General features: G+C 27.8%; 2 protein-coding genes across 2 annotated transcripts; one reads left to right on the top strand and one right to left on the bottom strand.

Moving 5' to 3' along the window:
• Positions 1 to 679: 679 nt before the first annotated feature.
• Positions 680 to 9,099, top strand: LOC130803047 (uncharacterized). The gene is made up of 4 exons (XM_057667202.1): positions 680 to 1,088; positions 2,507 to 2,790; positions 7,911 to 8,052; positions 8,542 to 9,099. The coding sequence occupies exons 1-3, from the start codon at positions 818 to 820 to the stop codon at positions 7,995 to 7,997; spliced, it is 642 nt and encodes a 213-aa protein (XP_057523185.1). The 5' UTR covers positions 680 to 817; the 3' UTR covers positions 7,998 to 8,052; positions 8,542 to 9,099.
• A 2,282-nt stretch (positions 9,100 to 11,381) lies between these two features.
• Positions 11,382 to 24,553, bottom strand: LOC130803046 (3beta,22alpha-dihydroxysteroid 3-dehydrogenase). Its single transcript, XM_057667201.1, has 8 exons — positions 23,809 to 24,553; positions 21,444 to 21,593; positions 19,851 to 20,102; positions 13,189 to 13,275; positions 12,794 to 12,872; positions 12,419 to 12,525; positions 12,191 to 12,318; positions 11,382 to 11,778 (listed from the first exon to the last, which is right to left on the bottom strand). The coding sequence occupies exons 1-8, from the start codon at positions 24,313 to 24,315 to the stop codon at positions 11,679 to 11,681; spliced, it is 1,410 nt and encodes a 469-aa protein (XP_057523184.1). The 5' UTR covers positions 24,316 to 24,553; the 3' UTR covers positions 11,382 to 11,678.
• Positions 24,554 to 25,000: the final 447 nt, after the last annotated feature.

The raw sequence follows: 25,000 nt of genomic DNA, 5'->3' as shown, positions 1-25,000 counted from the left end.
ATAGACAAGGCCAAAGAAAGAAAATTGTTTTGAAAGCAACACCTAAAGCCGAAACCCTTTTTGTTCTTTTAAAGTTTTTCTTTGTAATTTGGTCAATGTTAGTTAGTAATATCTTCATAATATAAAAAAGTGAATAAATAAGAGAGAACAAATGGCAAATAGCCATGAAGTAGAAAATAACTCTATATAAAAATATCAATATGAAAAAAGGAGAACTATCGTTTAACTAAACAAGTCACAAAATTTTAATTCTCATCAATAAAAAAAACTATTTTAAATATATTTTTATTAAGTAAATTGAGGGAAGAGGTGAACTAAATGAAAATTGAACCCAAAATATATTCTAAAAAATAGTTGTTCTCCGACTGAAACAAGATCGAATACAAGTAAAATTAGGAGATGTTTAGCAAAATAGCTTATTTGACAATTTAGTTTATATTAATTTTGATAAAAATAAAGGATTGAGTGAGCAATACATCCAATATTAATATTTATTATTTAGTAAATTAGCTGGTTGAAACAACTTATAATAAAATCAATAAATCAAATCAGCTAATATAATTAACTACCAACTATCAATTACGAGCTATTAAGTCTTTCCCATACATTCCGTAAACTTTAAAAATTAAATTTAAAAGTGAGATTTGTTTGACTAGTAACGTCCGCGTAAGTAAATTTCCTGAAATTTGTCTTCTATTAAACTCCTCCCTCTCTCTTCTTTTTATTTCCCCTTCTCTGAATTCTCTCACTATAATTTCCTTTTCCTCTGTACATAAACCCCAATCCCCAAAAAACCCCCCAAAAAAACCCAGAAAAAATGGGAATAATCAAAGAAGAGAAATCACAAAGAATAATAAGAGTCATTAAGACAATATTCTTCTTAATTACGATGTTAATCTCATTTTTATTCTTCTGTGCTCCTGTTCTTCTTGCTGTTGCTGATACTATTCTTCCTTCTGCTTTATTATCTGCTTCTTCGCCGTTTTTATCTCCTCAATCTCTCTCTTTTCAATTTTCTAATTACGATTTTCGTTATTCTCTTGTTGATATTCCGTTAATCTCCATCCTTCGTTCTCTACTAATCATCTGTAAGTTTTTTAATTCATTTTTTTATTTTTCTTGATTATTTATTTTTTTTTCACTAATTGTTTTTGCTTTTAGTACTTGCTTGATTTTTTTTTGATGTGCTTCTTCAAAGTTGAGCCAAAAATAAATCGGAATAAATTACATTATAAATTTGAGAGAGGACAAAATTTGAACCTATGACTCTTTGTTATCATCCCTCTGCTCCGGCCAATGACATAGCAAAAATTAACAAATTTTTTAAAGATTTATGTGATTTTGAAATTTTTATATTTTTCTATTAATTTTATACTCTTCTGATTCAGCACTAATGTCCCGTTACTTTTTGTATACTATTCATTTGTTACTCTTAATTTGTATTTTATTATTAATCTATAAGTTAAAATATAGTCAAGTGGGATGATTGTTTCGATTATTCTTATCAACTTTCTATAATTTGTAGTTATGTATAATTAGAGATAATTAGAATTGAAAATAATCAACTTTTTATAATTTGTAGTTATGTATAATCAGATATAATTAGAATTGAAAAAGAGCATTAGATAGAGTGCATAAAGTATTAGTAGTGAATTGAATTGTGTATTTTCTTTAACTTATTATACTTTTTATATTTGATTTTTTATGCAATTTTGAGTGTTATTTTGATTATTTATATACTAAATTATGTATAACTAAAAGTTGTAAAATGTTAATATTGTGAAAGTATTGCTAAGATCCAAATAAGATTCTATTTGATTATATTTTTTCTCAGATATTAGCTACAATACATAAATTATATATTCAAACGATAGAATAATGTCAATAATCGTAATGTACCAAATATTTCGACATTTAGAATATTTTAAACATTTAACATATATGTTCTAGGTTCAACATGCTAAAAACCTTCTCATTTAACCGGTTTGATTTTGTTACAAAGATAATGAAATTGAATATGATATCTTAAAGTAACGAGATATTTGAAATAAGTGAGAATATGAAGAATAGAAATGTTAAAAATAAAATTATATTATTGAGATAGATTGAAATGAAAAATGAGAGCAAATTGATAGGAAAATATGAGCTAATCACTTTGATATTAGAAGGTATCATTATTTAAAAGTTTGTCTACGTTACTGAACAAACACAATATCATATCGTTTGTCCATAATCATTTCCATTTTTAAAAACTAATTTTTACTTAAATTCTCTTTTTTTTGAATTAGGATAATGATTATTAGAGCTGAATTTACCTGAATTGAAATATAGTTTCTATCTTTATAGTACAAACGTTGTAGTATGTAGTGCTAATAAAATGGTCAAATAGAGATTATTTTTAATTTAATTAATCACTATGATTAATTATTCTATAATTATGCTTAAATAAATCAAAAATCATAGTTTTTTTAAACTTTTAATTCAAAATTGCTGTTGAAATGTATAGGTGTATACAGTTGTTGTGATGGGCCGAAGCTGTCACGTGGGCCATACTTATGGGTAGCAACAATTTGCTCAATGCTTTCGTTGGTGTTTGTTTCATTAAAGGCTCCCTTTGTGTTTGGTGCTGCAAATGGTGGTGAGAAAGGATTAGGAGGATATAGTAAAGGCACTGAAGTTGCACTCTTTGTTTGTTCTTACATCTTGGCTGTTGGACATGTGTTCGTTGCTTATAGGATCAGTTGTCGTGAACGTAAAAAGCTCCTTGTTTACAAGATAGACATCGAAGCTGTAAGTACTTCCTCCGTCTTTTAAGTTAATGGGTGAGGTGAGTCGAGTCAAGTCAAATGCTGGTCACCTTATAAGTTAGCGGGTCAGTTGCGAATCTAGCGTGATGTCAATTGAGGTCAGTTGACGTCACTTCAATCTAAAATAAAATCAAATACTACATCTAAATATAACTTAGATGAGTTGGTTAGTGTATTGTCTTCCATGCATATATATATGATTAGGGATCAAAACTCATTATATGCATTTTACTAAAATTGACATCACTTATTTTTTTTCTGCATCCGCCAGACCGCCACTGGGGTTATAATTTATCTTTGATTCGAAAATTTTAATTCTTGTTGATGGTGAAAATCAAATTGAAAAGAAAGTTTTTAACCACTAAATTAACATGTGAGTCTCACAAACGCTGTTGCTATATTTTTAATAGTTGTCTTATTGGAACGATAATTTTTTTTAAATTGACTAGAATATTATTTGTTTGGTACATGATGAGAGGATTAGCATGGGATTTTATATTGATAAACTCTAAATGGCAGCTAAAAAGTGAGGTTTAGGCTTCTATTAGCTAGGTGGCTTGAGTTGTTACTAAATCATTAAAGTCTGAAGATATGCTATTACACTATTCTCTATAGTTGCTTGCCTTTGTATGTAAAGAAAGTGTATAAAGAATCAAAGCCAAAGGTACCCATTAGATGGGATACTACATAAGTTATAATAGTGTCACAAAGTCATGAAATGGAATGGAATTTATGATCTTGTTTAATTTTAGAAAAAAGGTGTAGGAACACAAAATTAGCTTTTAGGTATTACTTTTGAAATATGATTCATGTTCATATCTACAATCTATACTTACATAGCAAATTATTCTTGAATGCATGTTTTGTATATATTCTTTTATAAAGAAATATAGCAAATATTTGAGAATAAAGCATATATTTAACATGTAACCGCAGAATAATTTGCTATATCGAAGTATAAAATTGTAGATGTGAACATGAATATTTTTTCAAAGGTAATACTCGAAGCTAGCTTTTTGTTCCTACACTTGCTATATTTCTTTATAAAATCACTTTCATCAAAAATCAACTTCAGAAACCTAATTGAATTTTCACTAAGGGTATGATAGACTATCCTTCTAAAACTAAAAATTGTAGTATAGAGTAGGTTAAAGAAAAAAAAATAAAGGCTAGGAAAAAAGGGGAACGAGAATCATATTCAAGATCCTATCTGAATGACGATAAATGCTCCAATTGAACAAGATCTAATTTGTTTAAAATTTAATTTTTATTATACAATAATAATTTATTATCTTAATGTCATTAAGTGACTGCCACTTAAAGTGAAATTTAAGGGATCGGATGTACACATAAACAAATATTTATCCTTGTTAATGATAATACTTAAAAAAAATGTTTTTGATTGACTATTGACAGTAAATATCATGTGTAACTTCATATAAATAAAAACTAACTTCATATAAATAAGAAATGTGTATAGAGCCTAAAAATGCTAAAGATCATAGGAGGATGGTTGAAGAGTTATAAACAAACCTAAGCCATGACAAAAGCTATTGGTCAATTAATGAGATTCCTTAAGCATGATTAATGGATTATCTCTAACTTGGTAGGGTAGGAGTATATTATATTGCACGTTGTTCAAAGTTGACGAAAATAATTTATACTCCCAAGATTGATTGATTAATTAATTAATTAATTAACAATTAATAATGAATATTTTAATAATCATTTAAATAAATTAAATCAGGATTGCTGATATTTTCTTTACGGATAAGAATGACTGCTCAATTTGTTGAGTAATTCTCAATTCCATTCAATTTGCTCTATTTTTCATATTAGTATATTCAAATGAATTAATATTCAAATGAATTAAATCAATTTCTATTTTTGAATATAACCGTTTCACTAATTTCTATATTCTATTTTAATTATTTCTAAATATTTCAATATTTTAATTTTTAACTGATTATATTTAATTTATTAATGTCTGGGAGGAGTAAATCTTTAATTGTGGCAAAGATCCACCAATTTTGGCAGTAGCCAATAAGCGACAGGAAGAAGTCTTACCTTTAAACTGACAACTCTTTACGGGAAAGAGCTGAGAAATTCAACGATATATTACAGTTAAAATCTACTAGTCTACCATGACTCAATATTATTGCCTTCTGGTTCAAAACATTTTCCAACTGAAATTTAGGCTCAGACATGTTTTGATTAGTATACTCTAAGTTATTTGATTAAAAATTCTATATTAATACTAAATTATATAATATATATTAAATAAAATGAATAAGTGACTGTTGAGTTGGTCATGTACACCTATAAAGATAAAATAATGATTTTTTTTGCTTATAATATGAATTTTTAATGATAAAATATGAAAATGTTTTATTCACATTCACTTTAGTTAATTACATTTGTTGTGTTATGGTCCCTTGACTCCCTTCCCTCCTAGACTTTTGAGTGTGGAGTCACTTGTGTAGTGATTAGAATGATGGTCCTTAATTGGGAGTAGTAAACTAAGGACACTTGCCCAAGTACTCAAGCTCTAGCTAGACTCAAAGTACTTATATAAACTTTTTTTTATCCAAAATAGCCCCGAGTTGTAACTTAGGAGTATTTAATTTGAATAAAATAGATACAATAAAATCAAGAAAATATCTTTATCTGAATATTAAGTTTAATTCAAATTCACAATACTGTTTTCTAAATAAAATGTGATATAGATCAAATACTTAAAGACAAAATGAGAGAAAATTATAATCTAAATTAGAGAGTTTTAAATTAAAGTGATTTGCTAGTTTCATATTTTTCTTATGGAATGGTCATGATCAATCCAAAGTGTGACAACATCAACCTAAATATGATGTGTAACAAGAATAATAAAACTTATGTAGTGTTTGGGAATAAGTATTTTATTCAGTTTATGGATTTTAATTATAAAATAATAAATGAAAATTTTGAGAATGATAAGGTTTGGATAGTCATTTTCAAATCCTCAACTTTAACTACTTTAAAAACAATGGTGGAATTTAATTCAAATTCAAACATGACATTAAGGAATTGGTTGGATTTGGTTCGTTGATATCCACATCAAATGGTATATTATTGTAAATCAAGATAACAAAGCAAGAAACCTCTATGGTCTACAGAATATGCAGAGTGTAGGGCCAACTTATCCATTGACGAGGACATAATAGTAGGATATCTGAGTAAGCTTTGTCTTGGATTTCACCTGTAGACATTGTCCCTCTTAGAATATACTAATTTTATTTTGAGTGAAATTCAGTGAAAATGAGAATTAAGATGCAAAATTAAGACAAAAACAAATAAATAAAAGGAATAAGTGGTTAAGATGGAGAAAAGATAAATTTGTGAATAGTATTAAAGAAGATGAGTGAGACCAGATCATTGCCAAAAAAAAAAGTGTAAAATCAATAGACAAATTAAAAAAAAGAAATTCATGTATGAGACGGTCTTATCATGAGACGTGCTCCATATTTGGGTTAAATATCCCAATAATAGAAACTTTTAGCGTAATGGACCTTTTGCATAAACTCGTTTCACGGTGAGATGAATTCATCTAAAATGAGTTGAAAAAAAATTGGTTCATATTGAAAAGGACCTAGAAAATAGTACCATGGGAAAAAAGAAAGTAGCAAAAAAATCTATGTGCTTCATTCTTTTTAAAATTTATAAGTGATTGGTTCACTTTGTGCGCAGTAAACTTTTCAATTAAACTGTTATTAAAGCTTAAGATATGTTATATACTCTATAAAAACTTTGTAATATATATATATATATATATATATATATATATATATATATATATATATATATATATATATATATGTGAGAAAATTGACCTTTAAAATAAAAAAAAAGCAATTGCCACTTACTTATTGCCACTTACTTTTTTGTCCCACATGTTTTGATGCATTAACTTTTTAAGCCTTAGAACTTTTTAAGCGGCAATCTAGCATAAGAAGTGAGATGAAGCAAGTATGTATAACTCTTATTATGGTTTGAAAATTTACACTCAATAACTTTCATAGTGCAAGCGATGCTCAAATTATCTTATAATAGAAGGAAAAAAACGGGTTTTGTCTTAATCGGTGTATATATCACTTTTCCAGAAGAAATCTAAGTATGATTTTCGTTGCTCCCCTCTAGACCACTTTTTTAGAAGGGACTTGAGTTCGATTTTCGTCACTCTTTTCTTATTCTTACCCTCTCCTCAGCCTAGCTGTAGCCCAAGAAAAACAAAAGAGGATGATAATAGATGAATGCATTTTAAGATAAAACTATAACACCTAAGTGACGATTGAATGATGATAGATTAGAGGAAGATTATTGGGTGAGCTGTATAAAGTGATGTGATGTCCTTTCGACAATGAATAAAGGCCAAATTGTCTATTTGGTTCTCCTTTAATCAGGCATATGAATCCTTTCTTAGTTGCAATCATCATCATCTATAATTATAATTGACAAATGACACCCTTGCTTCTATGACTAGATAATTAGTAGAGTATTTCTTAATTTTATAGAACTTTCAAAGTTGTTTTGGGTCCCTTGAATAGTTCAATTGAAATACAAACTTTTGGAGGAAATGGGTTAATTCAATGGTTATGGTTGAGGTTGTAGTTTGAATTTCGAGTCTCTATTTATAGAGATGAAAACGAGTTGTGTTGACAATTTAGCATATGTCTAATACTATACTTACATATGTAATTGTGGGTCGTGTTTGGATTGAGATTTTCATTTTTTAAATTATGCATTGTCCGTGTCTGACATGCTTAGAGGATATGACAAAAAATCTGAATGATATTTTCTTTAGTAGTTTTACATGCATGAATTGGGTATTTATATCGTTATCAATCGAGGGATCTTACTAAGAAGACAAATAAAGCATGTTGCCGATCTAAATTGCCATACTTATCAAAACTTTGTTCCTTCCACCCTAAGGATCTACAATTCTACATCACCTACAATTAATTTAATTAAATTATTTTCATTTATATAGTGATTTTGTATAACACTCATATATTTAGTTTTTAAATCAAGTTCTAATTATGTATAATTATTAAATTGTGTATTATGCAGGTTCATTCAGCCTATAAGAAGGGATTTTCAAGATATGAAAAGATATTACAAGAAGAAAGGAAAACATGCACAAACTTGAAACATTAGAGAAGATTTTTATGCACAAAATTCATATAATATATGGATCTTACAAATTTTATAGGTAAATATATTTTTTTTCAAGTTCTAGTAAACCATTTATTATGCTACTACTTATGGGAGAGATCCTTAGACAACCTCAAAGTGAGGAATTTATTTTCATATAGAGTTGTTTAAAACAAACTCGATGATCCGACATTTACCTTACTATTTAACTAAAATCGACTTGATTAGACACGAAAAATAGACCAACAATTATGTAAAAACCAACAAGGACACAAGACTCAATTTTAAACCACTTAAAAATATCGGACTCAAAATCGATTTGTTGATCCAAATCAACCTGATAACCTGAATCAACACCTTTATTCTCATTATTTGAATTAATTGGACTATTTAATCCACATATAAGGTGTCTCAAAGTGAGATGTTTCCTATTTGAAACATGCTATGTCACCTTTTTTTGTCTCTTTACCAATCCAATTGCAAGATAATTCAATGTACCTACTATTTAAGTATAGCTGACCTATATATTTTAATTTTCTAATGGCAGGAAGCTCCAAAGATGAAATCGTATGAAACATATCCATAACAACATAGGAGAATCAAGTATGAAGATAAAGATAGATATTTTCGTTTTTGGGTCTTATTGACACTACTAACGATATTGAGGTAATGTAACATTGTTGTTAGAATCGTATATAAGGCTTAAAGACGACGTCACAAACTATTTATAAGGTAGCAATCTTATCACTAAAGAGATGAGATTATCCCAAAACATGTATAGTTTTTTTTTTTAATTCCTTTTTTTTATGGGTGGGATGGGTTTTAGCCTTTTAGGTTATATTGTGATTATGGATGAAAATTATTATGTATTATATGTAATTAAAAGATGAGGATCAAGTAAAATAGTATGAGTATGAGTAGGCATGCCAAAGGCTAGCTAACTCATTCAATTTTGTTGGCCCTCTAAAGGGGTGTAATTGTTGCATGTTTGTAAACATTTCAAGTTGCTTGTGTTATTGTACATAATAATTAAAGTACATAATAAAATCTCTCATTAGGCTACAACCTATGAAGATATAGATTTTGGGTTAGTACTAAATGTTAGTAACACAAATGATTTGTATTGTTATTTTTCATGAAATTTACTATTTATTTTTTATGGTATGAAATTTTGATCATAAAAAACAATTTAAATTTAAAATTTTTATACCATTTAATATCATATTTTTCTAAATAGTAATGCATTGAAATAAGTGTTGTGAAAAAATAAATAAAATGTGTAAACAAGCATGACAACTATATGCTCAATCAATATTGGAGCTTTAATTATACTCTCCATCTCAAAAAAATATCCCTAAATTTCGAGTATAATTTGGATAAAAATTAATAAAAGTGAGTAAATTTAATTAGAAAAATATATAAATTATATAAAAAGTTAAATTAAATAACTAATCAGTATGTAAAAAGTCATATGAGTATTAGCTGAGAAAAATATTATATATAAATTCAATAAAAAAAATTAAAATTAAAAAGTAAATGAGAACTAATTGTTTGAGACGTGGATAGTACTCATGGTTTTTATGAGCAAGTGGAACAAACAAGCGCCTACACACAAGTGACACAAACATTACCATTTGGGAAGGAACTTGTTCTTCAACTGTTTCTCAAGTTGCCTTGCGCAAAGGAGACTATTTGACTTTTAATTAATAACTTTTTATACAATTTTTAATTGCAACATTTGATCTAAAATAGGTCTTATTATAGGAGTGACAAAAATTAACAAGATTCGTTAAACCTAACAAAAAATAGCGATTTTCATTTTGACTTTTGGCAAATTTATTAAATAGATGACTCAATAGAATTACTTTACTACATATTTAATTTATTAAACTTTTGTGAATTAAAATTTTATGTATTATCAATTTTAGGTCTAAATTTATAAAATAAATGCCAAATATTTAATTATATGTGATAAAAGGTTTTTAGACTGTTCATGTAAATGGATCAATTTTGATTAAAAGAAACCGACTAGCTAGTTTATGTGTACTCAATAGGAACTTAATATTGTCCATTTGAATTCCAAAGTTTAGTTTTTCATATTACATTTAGGCTTGTGTAATGGTTCGGAGTCGAACCAGGGGATCAACAGAAAGCGGGATGGGTTGGTGCTAGACCCATCTAGCCGGCCTGAATTTACCCATTTTACTAATTTTTTGTTAAATTTACACTATTAGAGTAGTTAGTATATGGTGTTAAGAGTTCTTTGTTATCATTGTACGAAGGTTTTCATTAAATTTATTCAATACTAATATCTTTAAATTTAGTGCTTATGAGATTAATTTAACACTTTTAAGAATTGAATTTTATTCTAGTTGAAGAACAAATATTACTTTACGAGAAAAATTTTGAATTTGAATTTTAATTAGCTTTTTTCCTCTCTCAATTTACCATTTAGTCACATGAAATTTCACACTTCTCAAGTCTCAAGTCATGAGGGGCATGAATTTAAAGATAATTGGGCTCGTTGAGATGGGTCAAGGCTCAAGTATTGGTTCAACCTTATAGATCAAATACTTCATATATAAAGCCCAAAAATTTCCTTTTTTTGACACTTAAAATAAAATATGGGCCTCAATATTTCTTTGAGTATCAAGTAAGAAAATTTAGGTTAAATTTGAGATAGTCAGATGTCCAAGTTTGGAAATTTTGATGTTCCGTCTCGTTAAAGGTTCAAGGGGTAAAACAGAGAAAACAAATTTCTAGAAATAATTTTTTTAATTACTTATGTTTTTTTTATGATTAATATTTGATGACCTGTATATATAATAGGAAATTCTAGCTAATTTAAGAAACATATTTTGTTAACAAATTAAACTAAAAGAGAAGAAATCTAAATAATTTCCAATAAATAAAGAAAATTTTCTAAACTAATTAAATGTATAAAAAAAAAATTAATGGGGACCAAATTTTTAATATTGGTAGGTTTCAAACCCCTAACTAATAATATCACAAGAAGACGTGTTACCAAGTAAACTATATAATTCTTTAATAAACGATAAAGAGTTTGATAAGATATAATGCCCTAGTTTCTGAAAGCGCTAGGTGAACTGACATCTTGAATGTAAACCCTAGTAGCATGCGTTTCTTTTAATCCAAAATAAAATTCTCTCATTTAGTCTTTTGTGTATATGGTTCCTCTTTTCATGTTTCTCATTTCTTGCACAAATTTGTAATTCCACCATAACATACATTCCATGAATCATAAAGTTTTACTTCATCATTTTGATTGAGACTAATTTGGTAACCTTCCAAAAGAGAGTGGGGTTCATAGAGGAGGATAAAAGTAAAAGACCCAACAAGAATAACTCAAAAAGTAACCAAAAGAAATAGATTAAAACCTAACTAATTGCAAATTGGTAATAGAACATTTACAATGATGCAAGTTACATGGTTTACTATAATGATTAATGACATAATTACCAAAAGAATTAAGAGCAACTTAACCCTCAAAGATATAATCAACCAATTTGAACTCTCCTTTACTATTTTACCACGATTTTTTTTGTTGTTTTCTCCGCCTTATTTGAATAGAACATGTATTGATTCCTCATATCTTTTTTTTCCCATTTTTACAACGCTTCTATACTAAACTCTCGTCTCTCGTCTCCTCTCCCTTTGAACTCTTTACATGGCTTGATTTCGACGGTGCACGAAAATTGGATATCGTTTTTGCGTTCGAGTTGTTGGGAAGAACACCAACTTATCCTTTTCCGCAGGCTCCCAACTGCAGTAAAATATGAATTGGTTATTGTGTGTAAAACCATCAAGGCCCCTTACATTGTTAAAATTATGAGTCTGCTACTGATTGTTAATGAACAACTCAACCAACAGCTTAAGTTGATGGTTGAGGCCTTATGATATGTTATATACTCTAACATGCCCCTCATACGAGAGCCCTTTGGGCTAAAAGTGTCGACACAGCACATGCCCTCCTCATATCTACCTCATATCTAACGCTAAATATGCCACTTCAAATGAGGGGTGGTTGAGATTCGAAGACGTAATCTCTTATCACATCGACTCTGATACCATATCAAAAAATTAACTCAATCAAAAGCTTAAACTTATGGTTGAGGCCTCATGATATGTTATATACTCTAATAATAACATTGTTAATGAAGGAAAAGGTTTTGTACCTATATTTGGTTACAAGGTGATGTAGAAATACGGATATTGATACTCTTGAAAGTTCATAGCCAGGGCACAACCTTGGACCTCCACCAAATGGAGTGAATGCACTAGGAGGGCATGCTACCGTATCACTCTAAAGAACAAAACCCCCATTAGATGTACAAAACAAAATATTTATGTTGAAAATATATTTTTTGTAAGGCAAATTTAAAGAGACGGAGGGAGTAAATCACCTGCCATCTCCATGGATTGAATGATCGAGCATCCTTGAAATATTCGTCATTCATATGTACACCTCTAAATGCCGCAAAAACTTTCCATCCTTTTGGTATTGTATAGCCTATTCATATACAAATTTAACAAACTCAAAAGTTATTAGTCAGAAACTTGATCATATTTGAGTTTTAATTAAAAAAGTCTTAATTAACCCATTTAAACGAGGCAGGTTATAATCTTTTAATGGATCATTACCTCTATTAAACATGTTATAATAAAAAAAAAATTATAAATAAGTAATATAATGAAATTATGCATCAAGTTACCGTTAAAGCATAGTAATTATAAATAAAAAAAACAAAGGAAATATTTTGTAATGGAAAATTACGTACCATTAACATGAACATCTGATATCGTACGTCTAAATATGCCTCCTATAATATTGGCGACTCTTAATGTTTCATTGACAACCTGTAAATAAACATTGTACAACAATTCTACCATGAGTTTTGAACAAATAAGGATATCCAAATATAACATTATTCATGATCGTCCATTAGTAAGGGTAAAGCGGGCTTTGGACCCTAAATATTTTAGGGCTTAACAAAATATTTTATATATATATAAGATTGTTATTAACTTGAATTAACTTTAGGTTGCTATGTAAAATAAGTTATATATTATTTATTACACATTAAACTTTTATGGTTCTTTTTTTATCTTTCGCTTTAAAGTCCAAAATTAAACAAGACAGTCTAAAAATAAACATAAAAATAAAAGAACATACACATTGAGTGAAGGGCATTGATTTGTAATCAGTCCATAGCAACGGCTCATCTTCACCCTTTTGAGATCTTATCTTTTCTTGTTCTTCCTGTTTGACATAACAAAATATATAAATATAATATGCCATCATTGCTAAGACATAAAAAAAATACTCTGTGAGTTTCATTCATTTGTCCTATTTAGATTGAAATATTACGCAAATTTATATGAAAGTTTTTAAGAATAAATATTGCAATTTCAATGGGACGAAGAAAATAAACGATAGAAATAAGTGGTTAAAGAAGGAGAGTGATACCATTATAAAAAAGTATCATGAATGGTTTAAAATTAGTCTTAAATTCAAAATTTTATTTGGAACACATTAGCATTTTGGACTTCAAATTGTGTCCTTTAATATTAAGTAATAAATTTCATAAAATATTTAAAATATAAGAAACAAAATTTTATATGATAAGACGAATCAAATAAAATTTCTAATAAGTATATTTAACATGTAAATGTCTATAAAAAATTACAGACAAAACATCAAATAAAAGCGAATGAATCACTAATGGTATTGATGTAACAAAAAGAAAATTGTTTACTCAATAAGTCATAACGTAGCATTTGGTGGTCATAAATGAGAGTATGCAATATCTAGAAGAAGACAAAAGAAGACAAGGGAACAAATAGGAGTATGAATGTAAAAGTGAGTCATAATAAAAAATAAAAAAAAGGACAAATTTAATATGACTGATAATAAAATAGAAAAATAAAATAAATTCTGCAAGGCACAAAGAGTACTCTTCTGTCCTTTTAATTTAACATCGATTTTTATTTTGGATTGTCTATTTCATTTTGCATCATTTTTTTTTAAATTTCAATTTTATATAATTTTATCCACAATATTTATTCTCGATCTTTATTTGTTATTAAATATCTATATTTTTCTTAAAATAATTCAATGTTTTTACTACTATCAAAAAGGAATAGATGAGTATAGGCATAGGGGTAGCATCTAGGGTGTATCTAGACATTCTGAATTGGTTCCAGTATACAATCACCATGGTTAAAAACACCACAGGTAATTTATTCCTAGGGGACTGGTAATTCCTAAAAGATGCCTTTCAATTCCTGACATTTTCCACCTACAACATGAGTAAAGTCTATTTTTTTACTGCTACCTTTCAGTAAAATCTTTCAAATTTCATTATACATAACCTAACAAATTTTAAGATAGAAAATTAGACTATACATAACCTAACAATTAGGAGTATTATTCTTAAATTTTCAATAAATAGATTGGGTAGGATAGAATATGATTGCATGTGGGTCTTAAATTAAATCGCTTATAAAATTACAGGAATAAACGTAAAATTAAATAAGGTTAAAATAGTCGGTTTTTTATCAACTGAATCAACTAGTGTCACTTATAAAATGATCGAACACACAATCTTAAATCTTTGGAGAAGTAGCCAATCAATACCAAATGAGTCAAGTAGTGTTAATTAGAATTTAGAGGATTTAATGTTGGTAACTTCAGCATATTTCACTTTATTTTTCTGAATTTATTTATTAAGTTAAGCCACATAATACTCGTATATTGTAAGTGTCTAATATTTGGATATTGATTCATTTACTCAACTAGTTTATTCGATTGATTGCCCCTATAAGCCAATTTTTAATGAAGATTTTTGGGTTTGTTTATTAGTATTAGTTATTAGCTATTCATTCATAATAAAAGTTCGCTGATAAACTAAAAAGAACGAAAAATTATTCAGTTATTACGATTCAAAAAGTGCTTTCTAACTGATTCTTAAGCTAATTCAAAATTTTTGATTAACCAAAAGTCAAAGTAGCCACAAAGCCAATCATAACATACAATAGAATACATAGAGAATGTTTGGTAAATAACATTTTGATTATCTTTTAGTTAGACAAAAAGTGAAAAATATTATGTAGATAACTTTTAAACAAGCTGAAGATTGACTTTCAAGTCAAAACAAAAAGGTTAATTTAGCTAGTTTTTTTTTAAAAAAACAACGCTTTTAAATAGTCAAACAAACCAACTAAAAAACGTAATAACTAACACCTATTTTAGAAGTGTTCAAAACAGATTCGATATTTATCCGACGTTATAATTGAATTCGATTTCAAAACGAATTTGAATATAATAATCAATATAGACACAAAACCCGATTGTAAATCGACCCAAAACTCTTAACTAAAAATCAACCTAATGACCTGAATGAACACCTTTACCTATTTCAATTTGACATAAACCCCATGATAATAGTAACACATAGAGAAGCAAAAGGCTTGTGTATAAAACAAATGGAAGAAAGAGGTAATGTTAAGAGGGTAGAGAAGTAGATTTACTTTATGAAAAGTGGCAAAGGATTCAAAGTGAAAAAACAGAGTCAAAGTATAGTCTGCATGAATGTAACTTCAATTCTGACAATGTTGAGAAGTAAAAGGAGACATTAAGATGCTACAATCCATTCTTTTATCATCAATCGTAGACCAGAAACTTTTGTATTTTTGTCTCCCATTTTTATTCATTCACCCTTTAAGACTACTCCTACATTTACATTTATACTCATTTTGTAGTGTACACACTTCCTCTCTTTCCCCTATTTTTGACTTTAAATATGTACTTAAAAAATATAGGGAGTAAAATTTAACAATTGAATTATTGGTGTTTGGATCTTTTTGATAAATAACTTTTTAAGTTAAGTTGTTGGTTGATTTGGCTAATTAAAAGTATTGGTAAATAAGCTAATTATTTTAAAGATGTTTAGTAAAATGCATTTGTCGATTCTTGGCTATTTATTTAAAAAAAAAGTAAATTAAAAAATAATGAAAAAAGTTATTATTATTAGTTTTTTACTTTGACTTAAAAGACTTTTACTTAACATTTTATTTGACTGTTTAATCAATAGAAAAGCAAAAAATTTAAAGTTAAATTAAAAACAAGAAAAAGTAATTTACTAAATACCCCTATTAAGAAATTTATACCTTTTTTTCCTTTAAATTGACTACTTGGAAATCAAAATAAAACTTTATATACTTGTAGTAAATTCAAAAAAATGAAATCAAAATAAAACATAATACTGGTTCTAGTAAATTTAAAGACACCATAATTAAAAAACAATCAAAAAAAAAAAAAAAACAAAAAAAAAAAAGTTTGGTGTAGTTAATACGTACTCCTACAACTCTAAGGAGTGTTGGGCATATAATTGTCCTCTTTGATCTTTGACTATAAGCAAGTGTTCTATGTATATAAGGCTTATTTTAATTTAACTCTTTAATTCGACTTGAAATTTTATATTCTAGATAAATAATCATTTAAAAATTTGATTTTCATGATTAATAGAAAAAAAAAATTATGTAATTACCAAAAACATTTTCAACACGTTGAAATAATTATATTGAGAAAATTGTATAAATTAGAAATGGAAAATTATGATGAGTTTCCACGCTTTAAGTTAAGAGGAATGATAATTATTATTTAAAAAAAAGTACATAAAAAGATAGGTATAGTATAGTAAATTACACTCCTAGGACTGTAAGAGTGCATTTGTCCTCATTGCAATTGACTTGTGGCCAAGAATCTTAGAACCATCAATATGGACTTTAACAACAATCAAACAAGTGGTATTCTAATTAGACTTGGAAACTCATATTCGAATCAAATACGTATATTTTTTGGTCCGACTAACATACAGTCTTCCTAGTTCTTAGTCGAGTAAGGTCACTAAAAAAGATGTTTATGACATCGTTTTCGTCTCTATTAAGATTTTTTTGTTAAAGAATCAATTTAACCAAAAACTTAAGTTGATGGTTGAAGTTCTAAAATATATTATTACTCTAATATGCACCCTTACACTAGAGCCTTTGGATCAGAAGTGTGGATACAACATATACCCTCCTCATACATAATGCTAAATATTCTACTCAAAATGAGGGGTGACTGAGATTTAAACATATGACTTTTTGTCATGATAGCTTCTGATATCATGTTATGAAACCTATTCAATTAAAAGCTTAAATTTTCAATTAAATAGGTTCCTTGACATTTTCCCACTAATAATTTCTCCATTTCACTCTATTTACATCATTTTAGTGAAAAAACTCACATAATATAAATAAGACAAAAATAAAAATGTTTTTAAAATCAAGATCTTGTAGCCCTTTTACCAAAAATTTTTTTCTTGTAATACATATTCCTAGAGACTAGAGTAGCTAATGTACCCATGGTATTCTGGTCCCAATGCTATGCAATCTGTACCAAGCTACTGCCCTTCCACACGTGGGTGGGTGGGAATCTAGTAGAGCACAAGTATTCATTCCTATTTAGCTAAAAGACAACTCCTACCTAATACTTCGTCTGTTCTTAAGAAATCGTCATATTTGTATATTAGAAAAAATAAAAAATGCTAAAGTTATTTAAATTGTATAGATAATATTAAATAACGGTTTAAATGTGTGAATAAAAATAAATAAATTATGAGATATTTTCACAAAGAGAAATTATAACCAAGTAAAAAAAAGGACTAAAACAAAAGATGTGGCGATATCTTAAGTATAAAGAGGGTACTATATCTAGCCAAGTCCCAAGCCTCTTTTTCTTACTTAATGTTGCAATGCACAAATTACTTTTAAGATTTGTTAGTTGTATTTGTTGGTTGAGTTGATATGGTAATTGGCAATTTATTAAATTATAAATGGATTAAATGCCAAAAGTCAATAAAACATATGAGAATAATTTTTTTCTTTTGGTTTAAAACTCAATTTTTTAGCTAGTTCAAAAATTTTTACCAAAAAATTATAAAACTAGAAGCCAAATATCATCATAAAAGCAAGAAAAAAGTCGGTAAAACACCACAATACAAATATAAGATGTTATCAAAGTACTAATATGCATATCACAAAGCAAAATCCTTTATATGAACAATAACTTTAATGAAAGGAAAATTTAATTTTAAAAATCTCATCTTTTGCTTGTTGTTTTTTAAAAATCCCACCTTTCGATTATTTTATAAAAATTTGATTTTTATACTGCGTTTTCTTTTAAAGTACTGACCTCATTAAGTTACTCGCGAAATTCAGCATTAAATAAATTAAGAACCAAAAGGTCGGATTTTTAAAAGAAAACGCAGTATAAAGGTCGGATTTTTAAAAATTAATCAAAAGATGGAATTTTTAAAAGACAACGAGCAAGAGGTGAGATTTTTAAAATTAAAATTTCCTAATATTAACGAATGATGACAATGTAATCTTTTTATTCAATATATATATATTTTTATTCAATATTAATGAATATGAAAAGATATTAATTTACAAATTAATATGAGATTGACCTATAATTCTTAGTTAAAAGCTCATGCAAGTGACTCCTTCAAGTATAATTCACTATTCCTTCAATTTTTTGTTTTCTTAATTTTTTGAATACTTTTATCGTAAATATGTTGAAAAAGTTACAAGAAAACATCTTGGGACTAACAATGCGTTTGTATGGAGAAAAAAAAAGGAAAAAAAAGGAAAATAATTTAGAATGATGGAATTCAGATTCTTGTTTGGATAAAAGAAAGAAGGGGAGAAATTTTGGAAGAAGAAGTTTTAAGGAAGAATATAGACAAATTTTGTTAAAAATACAATTTTTTCTGAAGTGGAAAGATTTGGTTTTCTTCCTTCTCCCTTTCGTTTCTTTCTAAGTAAAAAAGGTGCACTCTTCTCTCCTTATCTGACCCCTTTTCTTTCTTTTCCTTTTCTTTCTTTTTTCTCTCATAATATATTATCCAAACATAGTATAAAAGAAACATCAGCCAAGTCCTAAGAAACGAGCTTACAAAGTAGCCAAGACAACTCTTATATTGTATTCTTAAAGTTTATGTAGAAGTTATATTTATTGTTATGTAGAAATTTTAAAAAGACAGCTTAAAAAATGGTCGTTTTCTAGAGAAAATCATGTAATAATGACACATGTTAGCTGTTGAGCATGGGCCATTATGTATGTCCCTAGAAACTAAAGTAGGATACAAGAATTGTGAAGTATTATTAGAAATTAATTCTTTTCTCTTGTAAATTTGTCACATTTTTTATTTTAGTTTATTTATTTAATTTTGTAATATTTATATTGGAGTGTCTATTATTTTTTCAATTCTCATCCACACAATTTAATAGCTTTCAACAATTTTTTAATAATTTATTTAATTATTCGTATTGCAATCTATTAAGACATAAAGAGTGGTGCCAATTAGACTGCAAAGTTTGCTTGTCTATGAATAATGATTGATGAGACTTCACATTATGCAAATATACAAGTAAGCTAATCTTTGCTTTTCTAATTGTGTTACATGTGCCTTAACATGATTCACTAGGAGTATGCTTCAATTGTTAAATTAATTAAGCAATTAGTGGATTATCATAACAAAATGGAGAGTTTGCTTACTTTTAATTGTTCAAGTGATTTAGTTAACACAAGTTTATAATGAAGGTTTTATAGTAGATAATCAAATGATGACTCTCGTAACTCATATGGTTTATATGGTCTATTCGAGCTTCGAAAATAAAACAACTTGTTTTGAATACTGAGAGTGTTCAATTCGAATAATTTGATCTAATCTGATAAGATTAAAAATTTAAATTATATTTAAAATGGGTAGAAGGGAAAGACGTTACCTTTAGTTGAGTAAGAGCAAGAGGAGTCTCGGTTAAGTACTTGACTGCTAGAGTCATCGTCGTGGAGGTGGTTTCATAGCCGGCCACCAGTAAGGACACTAGAAAATCCACTATCATCTCATCGGAAAGTCCGCCACCGGCTTCCTCTTCAAGCATTGCCCCTAGCATGTCATCCTTTGTCTCTCCTAGCCCCTTCGCTTTCCTCCTCTCCCTAACCACCAATCCTAATGCCTCCGCTACTTTCGTCCTAGCCTTGAACAAATAAAAGTTAAAAATTCAAATACTAAATGAAATTATATTCCTATTAAAAAATTTACATTTTTTATGATTAAGAACACTAATAAAAGAAGTTTCATTATCATCAAATAAAACCCAAAAATTTCGAATTAAAAACTCGATTAAGAAAAAAAAAAACAAATTCACGGACATAATTCCAACTATATATGATCAATTTAAACGAAAAGCTTCCTAGAGTAAGTTATCCTTAAATATAAAAATTAAACAAATTCAATGTAACAGACGAAGAAGTAATGGTAACATATAGATGTGTATAACAAGGTGCAATTAATGTTTACATAATTCGCTAGTTCATTCGCCGTTTGAATTTGCAATTCGCTTAAAATAGCACAAAAATATCTCAACATTGATCATATTCTGGTTTTTACGATTCACAAGAACATAAGTGAATCATGTGATACTAAATGCAATAATAAAATAGTAAGATGAATAAAGAAAAAGTTGTTTGCATTCACAAAATACATGTTCATAGGAAAGTCGGGTCACTTTTCCCCAAATAGTGTAAATAGAGAAGATGGTGATCCATACATGAGATAGGCCCCATTCATGTTCCTTTCTATGTCCAATATGTTTCCCCTCTATGTTTCTAATATTATCATTTTGCTTCCTCCACTAGTAGGACTATCATTTCCTAATAACTAAAAAGATAAGTCTAAAAAATCATCAAAAATTAAATTGTTTGCTTTTTTGCAAATAATGTGATTGATGGACTTAGTTTATATTTTTATGAACAAAACAATATGTATGCTTTTGCAAATTCAATGTAGTAATTCTAAGTTTTTTTATTTTTCAAGGTTAAGATTCTTATTAAATTTACATTATTATTACCCATTATAACGACTTTTTTTATAAAAATAAAAGTTGCAAATTGCAATACCTTTTCGAGCACGTTTTTCAGAAATTTGTTGGAAATATGTATTTAATTTAAAAAAGAATTTAACATTTTGTCTACCAGCTGAAAACTCGAAATCACTAAGCGGATTAAAAAAATATTGGTCTACCACATTAAAAAGTCAAAACTTAGGGTTAATACGTGAAATCTCCCTATATTTTTCAATTTATATAAGAAAGATCTTTGTCACTATCTTATCTAAAGTTTTTAGAGAAGTAACAAATACGAGAGAACATACCCTTAAAGGAAAAAATGCTACTTCCATTATGCCTTTGGTTGCCACATTATGCAAATCAAATCAAGACTTTTTACGATATAGTGTAGCAAATTCAAATTGTAAGATGACATAATACCAATTAACAAAAAAATTAAGAAAACAAAATAAAATAAAAAAGTGAAATTACTTTAATAGCCCGAGTATATGTAGTTGAGAAGAAAGGCAGAGGAATACTGAAGAAGCCATCAATAACGAGCAAGTATTCTTTTCTAAGACTCTCTGTCCATTCACAAGGATCAAAGCTCAATAGTTGCTTCATTGTTAATGCAAATGTTATCTGCATTCACATGTAATCACAATATTTAGTTTTTCTTTTAAATAAATAATTAAATCAAATACATTTTTTATTTGACTGTACGCAAAATAATTAATCCTTTTTTTACATGACTCTCGAAATTAATAATATTAACTGATATTATTCAACTTATGTATAGAACCATATAGCTAATTTTACTAATATATATGTTAGTTAAGTTGATATAAGCTTTGATACGTGATAATACTGACTCAGATTAAATCCTTATTAAGTAGAATTTCTTATATTATCATTATCATTTGCTTTTATTCTAGATTCGCCACTATTTATACTATATATGCATGTATACTACCTTCGTTTTTGTTTACTTGTACCCAAATCAACTTTTGCACTGTTTATTATTTATGTGTTTACATATTTCGGTATTTTACAAAAAAATAATTATGGGGAATCTTTGTTTGATACATTTCATCGCATATTTTCATAATAGCAAATTTATATAATTTTTAATTTTGGACAACTCTAAATATAAAAAATCCAACAAACATATTAGACTGTAAAAAATGTGTTTGGGTGCAAATCCAAAAAACATGAGGAAATATTTCAATTGACGAACCAACTTTTATATACTTCACTTTATTGCAACATACTAAATAATGTGAAGAGCTAAAATATTAATATTATATATACATTTAAATACATAGAAATACTTAAGCTAAAAAGAAAGATGGAGAGAATATACAGATCATAAAAATTGTGCCTCTACTTATTGTTGCCGGAAATCACAATGATTTTTCTTCCTTTTACTTTTTTTAAATGTACTCTACTATATTTAAAATTCCATATACATACTTAAAAACTACTTTAATTTTATCTTTTTAATTACGTGATCATGACCTATTTATCTACGAGATTTTATACTCCATCATATTAACCACATTTATAAGTTTTGTGTAATTGAAATAATAATAATTATAGAATAAATTGAAAAATTAACGATATCAAAACATACGACATCATAATATGTTATTTTCTTTTTAATTGATAATATAATGATATTAAGCTAGTTGTATAAGTTAAACTCGAATGAGAGGGACAATCACATTTTAATATGTGGTCCAATTTATTGCAACGTACTTGTAAAATTGGTAGTCCTATAGTAACCATCACAATTGAATAGTGCTTAGTTTAGTAATCTTTTTCATCTAATTAAAATAGTAAAAAAAAAAAAAAAAAAAAAAGACAAATAACTACAAATATTAAAACATAATAAAGAAAATAAATTCAAAAAATAATTAAGTTTGCTAATCAAGTCATGTTTCTTTTCACGAGTGAAAAGTCCCCACTTTAATAGTTTAAAAAGTTATAAAACAAATATTAATGGTTTTTTCTTTTAATTTTTCTTTTTAAGTGTTAAGTATAATTTTTTTTTAACACCATTTCTTTGTTTTGTGTTTGATTCTCAATTTTTTTTTCTCATCGGTCAATCTTATAAAAAAAATCCTATATTTCCTAACTTTTTTTGTCATTGATTACTATCACTATTCCTTAGTTCTTGTCCCTAACTTTAACTAATCACCCCACAAAAAAGGTCAAACTTATTTTTAAGTCAAACTTAAAGTCTAAGAATTAAGACCTAAAAGAAACACTTAAATATGAATACAAATCATTTCAAAAACATAATTAACTAAAAATTGAATAATATTCAATCATTTCTCTTGTGTAAGTTAATCTTTTAATCTCACTTACACCTCAATTCTTCATACAATAATAAGTAATTCTTATAAATTACTTAATTACCAACAAAACATTTATTAGCAAATACTCCAATAAGAAACACCAATATTTATTTATTTAAATAACATAAACAAAATTCTTGATTAAAAATGTTAAAATTCAATACTTCCAAAGCTCAATCATGGTAATCTATTAAATCTAGGGTGAATATTTTTTATTTTGTATGAAACAGTCTTATTATGTAAGCTTAATTTTTTTTAAATTAACACCCTAACACACTAAATATATATAAGTCAATCTAATAGAGATAATTTTCTCGTAAAATCGTCTCATTTAAGAATTTGTGAAACCACTTTATATCGGGTAAGATCGAAGAATCACCTAATTAATCTAATCCGTATATAATTAATGAGAATCAAACTCCAGTCGCTAGAAATAAAACATAAAACCTTCAACCACGAGAGCAAATCAATCAAAACAATAAATGATAGTAAATTACCTTTTTAGCCTCCTCCATAAGCAAAACTTTAGAAGACCAAGAATCCATATAAAACCTTATCAAACGATCAATATCAAGCAAAAGATGATCACGAATAATAGCAGAATTAGCAAAACTCATAGTAAGAGAATGCATTTTTTTATGCAAATTTCCTTTCATTAAAAGTAAAGAGTATTTTCCCAATAGATTCGAGATCGAACCCGGATAACTACACTCAAACAATTTCCCTTCATTTTGTAATATAAATCTATTCACATCAGGATCCACACTAAATATGGTTGCTTCACCAAATACATGGGTCATAAAAACGGGTCCAAATTTTCGGACCCGTTCGTCGATAAACGGTTCTGGGTTTTCGGTTTTGTAGGCGGATATTAGTTGTAGAGTTTCACCTATTAAGGGTAGGCCCGTTTGGCCAGGTGGGAGGGAATTGGGCCGACGGATACGGTGGAGGAGGAAGGATAGGAGGGTTAAGGATAGGGTAAGGGTGATTAGGAAGATGTCCATTTTTATTTGGGATGGAAAGGAAAGGAAGAAAAAGGAGAAAAATTAAGGGGGAGTGTTAAAAAGGAGGATGAATATAAAGGGGATGGATGGATGGATGGATGGATGATGGATGGAGTGAAGAGAATAAAGGTGGGGAATGGGGGAGTGTGAGCACACGGGTGGCTGAGTTAATGTGTTGTTGAAATTAAATGGATTAGGGTGGGTCCACTCTATGTCATTTATAGATGAGAGAGGAAATTATACTTCACTTTCGTTCTATTTTTCTTGCTATATGAGGGTTATATAAATATGTAAGGGGCTGTTTAACGAATAGTTGATATATGATAGCTGATTGTATTGATCTATTAGTCTAGTTGATTTTATTGATTTGTTTGACTAGTTGATTTTGAATTCAGTACTATAAGAAGTTGTTTAAAAATTATTTATTCATAATAATTAGTTGTTTCAACCAGTTAATCTACCAAATACTAGCATTATTTGACTACTAAATTCTCTATTTGTGTCAAAGTAAGCTAAGCTTGCTTAATAAAGCTATTTTCCCAAACAACCCCCTAAGAAATTGATGTTTTTGTGTTAAAAAGATCATTATAGCACCTTAAAGAGATATATGTAAAAAATAAGGAAAATTATCAATGTTACCCTTGACTTTTGGCACTTTATCAATGATATCCCTAAATTTCTTTTA

Source organism: Amaranthus tricolor, chromosome 16 (assembly GCF_026212465.1).
Source record: "Amaranthus tricolor cultivar Red isolate AtriRed21 chromosome 16, ASM2621246v1, whole genome shotgun sequence".
NCBI classification, from domain to species: domain Eukaryota; kingdom Viridiplantae; phylum Streptophyta; class Magnoliopsida; order Caryophyllales; family Amaranthaceae; genus Amaranthus; species Amaranthus tricolor.
This window is presented reverse-complemented; position numbering and strand designations above follow the sequence as displayed.

Bases quoted from the DNA above. Each gene is read 5' to 3' on its own strand.
- LOC130803047 (XM_057667202.1), top strand. From the start codon at position 818: ATGGGAATAATCAAAGAAGAGAAATCACAAAGAATAATAAGAGTCATT. The intron at 1,089-2,506 runs GTAAGTTTTTTA...TGAAATGTATAG, and splicing joins TCGTTCTCTACTAATCATCT to GTGTATACAGTTGTTGTGAT. The intron at 2,791-7,910 runs GTAAGTACTTCC...TGTATTATGCAG, and splicing joins ACAAGATAGACATCGAAGCT to GTTCATTCAGCCTATAAGAA.
- LOC130803046 (XM_057667201.1), bottom strand. From the start codon at position 24,315: ATGGACATCTTCCTAATCACCCTTACCCTATCCTTAACCCTCCTATCC. The intron at 21,594-23,808 runs GTAATTTACTAT...ATGTGAATGCAG, and splicing joins TTATGGAGGAGGCTAAAAAG to ATAACATTTGCATTAACAAT. The intron at 20,103-21,443 runs GTAATTTCACTT...TATTTGTTCAAG, and splicing joins CATATACTCGGGCTATTAAA to GCTAGGACGAAAGTAGCGGA.